The 7,566-nt window shown below is 36.8% G+C and overlaps 2 protein-coding genes across 3 annotated transcripts; one reads left to right on the top strand and one right to left on the bottom strand.

Moving 5' to 3' along the window:
* On the top strand, positions 1 to 3,160 carry LOC131642232 (endoglucanase 5-like). Its single transcript, XM_058912504.1, has 11 exons — positions 1 to 279; positions 379 to 591; positions 673 to 873; positions 970 to 1,056; positions 1,140 to 1,304; positions 1,375 to 1,498; positions 1,607 to 1,770; positions 1,866 to 2,217; positions 2,319 to 2,363; positions 2,467 to 2,511; positions 2,715 to 3,160. Exons 1-11 carry the CDS (start codon positions 70 to 72, stop codon positions 3,002 to 3,004), a joined length of 1,896 nt encoding a protein of 631 aa, XP_058768487.1. The 5' UTR covers positions 1 to 69; the 3' UTR covers positions 3,005 to 3,160.
* Positions 3,161 to 3,195: 35 nt separating this feature from the next.
* Positions 3,196 to 6,700, bottom strand: LOC131642233 (enoyl-[acyl-carrier-protein] reductase [NADH], chloroplastic-like). Of its 2 annotated transcripts, none has more exons than XM_058912506.1 (13): positions 6,481 to 6,700; positions 5,751 to 6,077; positions 5,514 to 5,623; positions 5,300 to 5,355; positions 5,133 to 5,217; positions 4,980 to 5,027; positions 4,781 to 4,855; positions 4,587 to 4,698; positions 4,189 to 4,240; positions 4,047 to 4,098; positions 3,884 to 3,941; positions 3,659 to 3,757; positions 3,196 to 3,558 (listed from the first exon to the last, which is right to left on the bottom strand). In XM_058912506.1, exons 2-13 carry the CDS (start codon positions 6,025 to 6,027, stop codon positions 3,404 to 3,406), a joined length of 1,179 nt encoding a protein of 392 aa, XP_058768489.1. In that variant the 5' UTR covers positions 6,028 to 6,077; positions 6,481 to 6,700; the 3' UTR covers positions 3,196 to 3,403. The 2 variants fall into 2 exon arrangements, with proteins under 2 accessions (XP_058768489.1, XP_058768488.1); XM_058912505.1 differs by having other exon boundaries at positions 5,751 to 6,064; positions 6,481 to 6,699.
* Between the last annotated feature and the right edge of the window lie 866 nt (positions 6,701 to 7,566).

The raw sequence follows: 7,566 nt of genomic DNA, 5'->3' as shown, positions 1-7,566 counted from the left end.
AATCATAGTGATTATATATACTAGTCACATTTTCTGAATTTCACTCAAGCTGCAAATTTATTAACCATCATGAAGAACTTAAGCATCTCTTTGTGCATGGTTATGACAGTAGTACTTGTTGGATTAGGTGGAAGTGTAGCTTCTGGCTTCAACTATGGTGATGCTCTTGACAAGAGTTTGTTGTTCTTTGAAGCACAAAGATCCGGTAAGTTACCAACGGAAGAGCAGCGAATCAAATGGCGCGCTGATTCTGGTCTCAAGGACGGAATTCAGCAAGGAGTGAGTACCTTTAAACTCTTTTCATATAAGCTATCATTGAGAACTTATAGAAGTAAGGTGAAAATGGTTTATAGTAAATTCTTGTGTTTGTTACTACAGGTAGAGTTGGTGGGAGGGTACTATGATGCAGGTGATCATGTCAAGTTTGGGCTGCCAATGGCTTACAGTGTGACAATGCTTGCATGGGGAGCTATTGAGTTTAGCAAGGAAATGACAGACTTAAACCAAATCGGACATACTCTACGGGCCATTAAATGGGGAACTGATTATTTCATTAAAGCGCATACTCAACCTAATGTTCTTTGGGGACAGGTAAAACCAGTGCAACTAATCTGGTTGAATGTTAAGTGTGCTTAGTGTAATATACTAATGCTTTTTTCTGCGAAACTTCAGGTGGGTGATGGAGTTTCTGATCACTACTGCTGGGAACGTGCTGAAGACATGACGACTTCAAGAACGGCCTATAAAATTGATGAACAGCATCCTGGTTCTGATCTTGCTGGTGAAACTGCAGCTGCATTGGCGGCTGCGGCGATAGCTTTCAGGACATACAACTCTTCTTACTCTAATCTCTTGTTAGTCCATGCAAAACAGGTAAGTGAATACTAGCAATACGCTCACTGATTCGCGGAGATTTTCTCAAAATTTACTTTTGTTGTGGAGTTATTAATATTCTTCTATACGTTGCAGCTCTTCACGTTCGCAGATAGATACAGAGGGCTATATGATGAGTCCATATCCTGTGCTCACCAATTCTATGCTTCTTCTGGCTATTCAGTGAGTAAACATTTCTCTATTATTTCTTCCTTCCTTTTAGTATCCGTCCAATCGTATCTAAAACCACTTCTTTGGGGAAAAAGGATGAATTGTTATGGGCTGCTGCATGGCTGCACCGAGCAACCGGTGATGATTACTACCTAAAGTATGTTGTGGACAATGCGGTGTATATGGGTGGAACTGGATTGGCGGTGAAAGAATTCTCTTGGGACAACAAATATGCCGGTGTCCAGATCCTCCTATCAAAGGTAATAATCAACTGTGACTTGGTTCAAGGAATCATGCAATAGAAATTAAATGGTTAAACCCAATTTGCAGGTATTACTAGAAGGAAAAGCTGGCTCATATGCATCTACACTAAAGCAATATCAGGCCAAAGCAGATTATTTTTCCTGCGCCTGTTTGCAAAAGAATGATGGTTACAATGTCCCAAAAACTCCAGGTTAGTTGCTGTGAAATATTAATTTAATTCAACAATCACTTGAAAGAAACAGTCAGAGAAAAGTATAATCATATCATTTTATTTCTGCTTGTGTTTTCTCTTTACTAGGTGGCTTATTGTACCTGCATGAATGGAACAACATGCAGTATGCTTCCTCTGCCGCATTTCTTTTAGCTGTTTACTCTAATTATCTGTCAGCTGCAAAAGCACAGCTCAACTGTCCTGAGGGTCAAATTCCACCTCAGGAACTTCTCAATTTTGTCAAGTCACAGGTATCTATTGGAATCTGTTACTCCATCCCTAGCTGAACATTTTAACAGTTTACCGTGAGATGGATAACCGAAACTGTGAATTTTGGTTTACACAGGCTGATTATATCCTTGGTAAAAACCCGGAGGATATGAGCTACTTGGTTGGATATGGACCAAAATATCCTATTCATGTTCACCACAGAGGCGCTTCCATTGCTTCCGTCTTTTCTCTTCACTCTGAGGTTGGTTGCGCACAAGGATTCGACGCGTGGTATAACCGTATTCAGCCAAATCCTAACGTCATCTATGGAGGCCTTGTAGGAGGTCCAGATAGAAATGATGACTACTCTGATGACAGATCCAATTATGAACAAACTGAGCCTACAATTTCAGGTTCTGCTCCTCTTGTAGGGATTTTCGCTAAACTGCAAAGCTCATATGGACTGCAAAGTTCATATGGTAATGTCGGTGAGTAATGAATATGAATATCAACATTATGTAATAATCTGATATTTTTGTCGGCTTTTTTCTATATGAAGCCTCACTCACTCTTCTCTTGCTTGACACAGGTTCCTACCATAATGAATCACCATTGCCCCAGAAAAAAAATCCAAGTGAGTAAGAGTTAAGGAAAAAGGGTCTATATTCTGATTTGATTTTGGAAGGTTCTAATTATATAACCTTTGCTCTACTAATCAGATATCCATTGTTTGACAGGTACAACACACCTTTCCAAGGAACTAAAACCTAAAACACCACAAGGTGAGATCCAATAGAGTAAATAGTTGTTATGGTCCCCAAATTTTGGTTAAAATTTCTAGAGTATAGGGATAGCGTCTGATACGTTTGAGAACCAAAATAACTACTTGCTCAATCCAAAAAATATAAATATAGGCCTTCAATTCCATTGATTAAGAATTTTCTTCATGCAAACAATGGCTTAAAATGATAATGTAATGTTGCAGGTGCACCAGTTGAATTTCTGCACTCAATTTCCAGCTCGTGGACTGTTGGTACTACAACTTATTACCGACACAAGGTGATAATCAAGAACACTTCTGTAAAGCCAGTCTCCGATCTGAAGTTGGTGATTGAGAATCTTTCAGGCTCTGTATGGGGTCTGTCTCCAACTGGAGAGAAGAACACCTATGAACTTCCCCAGTGGCTCAAGGTCTTGAATCCCGGATCTGAATGTATATTTGTTTATGTTCAAGGTGGACCCCAAGCAAAAATCTCGATTCAAAGCTTCCACTAACAATTTTGGTAATTAGCTTTTTTAGCACATGAGTAATATGACAGTTAAACTGTCACTCAATGATTGTAAATTTATAATACCAACTTGTCAATCAAAGCATATTCCTTATACATGTAATATCATTTTCGATTCTTCGCTAATTAACCCCTCCCCCCATCTCACCAACCAAAAAAAAAAAACTAGCAACAAAATGTTTGAAAAGTTCATTTATCAAAAAGTATAGATCAAACATTTTTATTACATTGATAATTATATGACCTGCACTTCTGAGAATATTACAGATACATAAAAGGTTTCTAGTCTACAAGACAAAATCTGGAAAAATAGCCTACAAAAAAACGAAAAACAAAATACTCTAAGTAGCCACTACATTGTCTTAGTTGGGGAGAGAATCGGTACTTAATGTTGTTCCTTGGGAATGTTGAGATCCTTAAATATGGGACTGTCAACTCCAACACCCATTGCATTCAGACCATTGTCAACATATAAAACAGTGCCCGTGATAGCCGATGCTAAAGGTGATGATAAGAAAGCAGCTGCATTGCCTACCTCCTCTGTTACACGTTAAAAATTAGACTCGGTTATGCATATAATCAATGATTGAGGACGAACTGGACATTTTACAAGGAACAATCCTGATGGAAATATTATTACCTGCTGATAGCTCTTTCTGTAGAGGTGCATTAGCTATTGAGTAATCAATCATCATATCAATGAATCCAATTGCTTTTGCAGCGCGGCTTCTTAATGGACCTGGAGGCAAGAGACAACATGTTAACCACAGGAACTAAATTCACCAATTGCGAACAAAAACAATTAATGTCAACCGAGATTAGACATGAAGGCGTGAGGAGCATTAAAAAAGAAGCCACGAAGTACCAGCAGATATAGTGTTGACTCTAATTTTGCGCTTTCTACCGGCTTCAAAAGCAAGCACCTGAAAAAGCAAGAATTATGCCGTAATTTCAAACACCTAAAGACGAAAGAGCCAACTAAAAATGAATGTGTTAAGCGATAAGTTAGGAAAAAGGTTGAGGCTTACTCGTGTATCACTTTCCAGTGCAGCTTTTGCAGAACTCATACCACCCCCATATCTGCATTATCATTTAGTCCATGAATACAGTGAATCTAAATTTTATGATATATACAATTAATAAGGACTTTGTAAGGCATAATCAACATACCCAGGAATGATCCTCTCTGAAGCAATGTATGTGAGAGAGATTGAAGATCCTCCTATACACAAATTGGAAAGGTAAGTAAGATAAAACGATAAACCAAAGAAGTTATTAATTAGAAATTGAACTGGGACTAAATCAACCCCAAAAGCTAGCTCAAGAGGTGAGGATTGCTTAACCCTTATCTAGACAATACAGAATCTCAACACACACAGCCTCACGCTCAAAATTGGACATGTAGAGCGTGAAGTTTGTGACTAGCCCAATATCAAATATAGAATAGGCTTTAATACCTTAAGTTATTACAATTTCGTCTAGACCTATTTTAATCTCAAAAGCTAACTCAAGTGGTGAAGATTATTGAAACCTTATAGAATGGAAGCATTATTAGATAAGGTACATGCCTGGGTTTATGATTGGAAGAAAATGCTTGAGTAGAGAAACATAGGAGTAACTTGATGCAGATAATGCAGCAAGATATCCTTTCCGAGATGTCTCCAACAGTGGTTTGGTCACCTATAGCAAAGTTACCTGCTTAGTAAAGCTGAAATCCAATGTCATAAAGAAACTCCAACGCTTATTATTCTATTAACCATACCTCTGGTCCATTGGCAAGTGAATGCACGAGGATATCTATGCTGCCAAAGTCTTCCTTAACAGATTCAGCAACTTCCTGAAAAGTAAGTGATGAACGTAAGATATAACGAGCCTAGTCTTATGCAGTATGTGGAGTGAATTAGAATACCAAGAAAGTGACCAAAAGAGCATTTGGATCTTGTACAAATAAGTCTATATACCTGAACTGTCCACTTGCTGGATCCAGCATAGCGCTTGTTTGATTTTATCTATACAATTGTCAAAAAAATAATCAGTACATGGATAAAATTCGTGAAATACATGTACTTCATATATCTTTATTAGAAAGATGAAACTCGGTATCTCTTGTTTACATCTTCTGGTACATCCTCAAGGTTGTCAAAAACAGCATCCAAGGGATAAACTTTGGTAATTTCCATCAACGAACCATCAGGCAATCTGGAAAACAGCATTTCTTATTAGCAAGGTTATGTATCCCATGTTTAACAAATAAAACCAATAGCAGTATTTAATGTCATACACTCGTGATTCGTCAAATTTCCCACGTCGTAAGCTGGACTCAAAAATATTCAAAGCCTACAGCAAAGGTTGACAGTTAATAGATGTATTGCTACAAAAGGACTGGAATACATACATAACATGAACAATTCGGAAATGCCGCCAACAGATAACCAAGTGAATTGGTATTGACTGGTAAGTACCCATTTTTTATCTGAAATAAAATAATAACTTACAGGAACCCATGTGCCAAGAAGAATTTCAGCTCCAGCTGCAGCAAGAGATTTTGCAATTGCCCATCCGTACCCATTGTCATCGGCCACACCAGCAATAAAAGCTCTTTTACCTAAAAAAAAGGCGCCATTTTCAGTAAATTGATAGTTCTCGATCGTCAAATACAGTAATGTCTAAGGAATATATTTTGACAATATACAATATTAATTAGTGAGGATAAAAAGACAATGAAAAATAACCTTTCAAATTAATTGGTAATCCTGAAACTGGGCTTGTTTCACTAGACTCGGACACTGCCTTCGTCGCAAATTTGACAGACTTTGCAGATGATGACGTAAAGCTCCGTTGAAAGGGCTGCACCGACGCAACATGACACGCACTTGCAAGTTTACTCCATGATCCCACCTTGGACTTGCCACCAAAAACCACAGTACTCACTTCAGCAAACTTTTGTGATGAAGGAATGCACGATCTTGACATTGCAATTTGCAAGCTAGAAATTGATGTTGTTGCCATCTCGAATGCGCGTACTGTGGCAGAATAAACCCTAAATCTGCACAAGGAAACTGCAGTCAATAGTTATATTTTATCAAGCACTGCAGAAAATAGCTAATTGATTTCTCATTCTTTAAAACCAACACATACTAATGAACACACAAGCCATTAACAGAATCAGTCCCAAAACAAACAAATAAACAAAACAGAAATCTAATCCTTTTACATAAATTCACAAAAAATCAGCGAGAACCACAGTTAAAATCACTATACATCAAATAATTTCCGAGATCCGCAATTTTGTTATACTGAAACAAATCCAAAACAACAATAAAGCACGGTACTGTACACAATGCAGCAAAAAGATCAAAACTTTAGCTCATACAATGTCATTCAAACACAATTAAAGAAGACCCAATTAAAAACAAGCAGTAGATAACACATTGATGCAAAAAGTGAAAGGTGGGGTGTTACCGATTGGGTAGTAAGAGCGGAAATGTGGGAGAAAAATGAAGAGTTAGAATGAATGAAGATAGTGAAGTGTTATGTTATTGTTATCGCCGCTGGCTGGTGCAGCATAAGAGAGAAACTTTGGAAGTGTCGAAGAAATGGTTGTTCAGTCTTAGTTAGCGAGGTTTTCTTTTGTGTATGTCATTCTTGTCTCTCACGCGCGGAGCAAAGACAGGTTTCTAGGTGTTGTTTTCACATAGACACCTTATCTATTTTACACATTTACTTAGTTACAATTTACAAATTATGAATATAGGGTAATTTACAATTTTATAAGAAAATTTCTCACTAACCTCTCTCACGTCCCACTAAATTAACAAAAATGTCATCCGGTTTTTGTGGTGACATTTACGGAAGTAATATTTTTCAAAAAATTTGATTTTTTCGTAGATGCATCAACGGAAATAACGGACATAATTGGAATTTCGCACAGTGTGTGAGAGATCTATGGGATACATTGAGAAATTGTCTTTTATAATCAAATTTTATTCATTCTAAAAAGCTTTTATATATATATATATATATATATATATATATATATATATATATATATATATATATATATATATATATATATATTAAGCTCGTGTTGGTTTATAGATTTAGTCGGCAATATTTTATATAGATTAAGCTCAAAAACCTACGAATAAAGTTTTATATATTTGGTATTCAAATTTTTTGGATCACGTAGATTAGTGAATTTAAGAATTTTTTAGTCATTGAAGAGATGTCTGTTTGGCCGTTTTAAATCATGCATTTGAGCAAATCAAAAAAGTTTATGGACATGTTTATGATATAAATTGCATGAACTTCAACGTCCATTCGAGTAACCGCTCTTGTTATAAGTTAAATGTTGGTTTATATGATATTACCAAAAGTGGTTGTTTCAGTATCGAGTACTCCAACTACTCTCAGGGTCGCACACACTGTTGTAGGAGACCTTAGGCCTTCTTTTCTCCCATGTTTCACGTTAGTAGTAGGGAATATTCATATGGCATGCCAACGATAATGATGACAGACATACAAACTAGTGCATCTACATATGTAGAT

The sequence above is a fragment of the Vicia villosa genome, unplaced genomic scaffold (genome assembly GCF_029867415.1).
Source record: "Vicia villosa cultivar HV-30 ecotype Madison, WI unplaced genomic scaffold, Vvil1.0 ctg.004673F_1_1, whole genome shotgun sequence".
Lineage (NCBI taxonomy): Eukaryota > Viridiplantae > Streptophyta > Magnoliopsida > Fabales > Fabaceae > Vicia > Vicia villosa.
The sequence above is the reverse complement of the archived record's forward strand: the minus strand, read 5'-3'. Positions and strand labels throughout refer to the sequence as shown.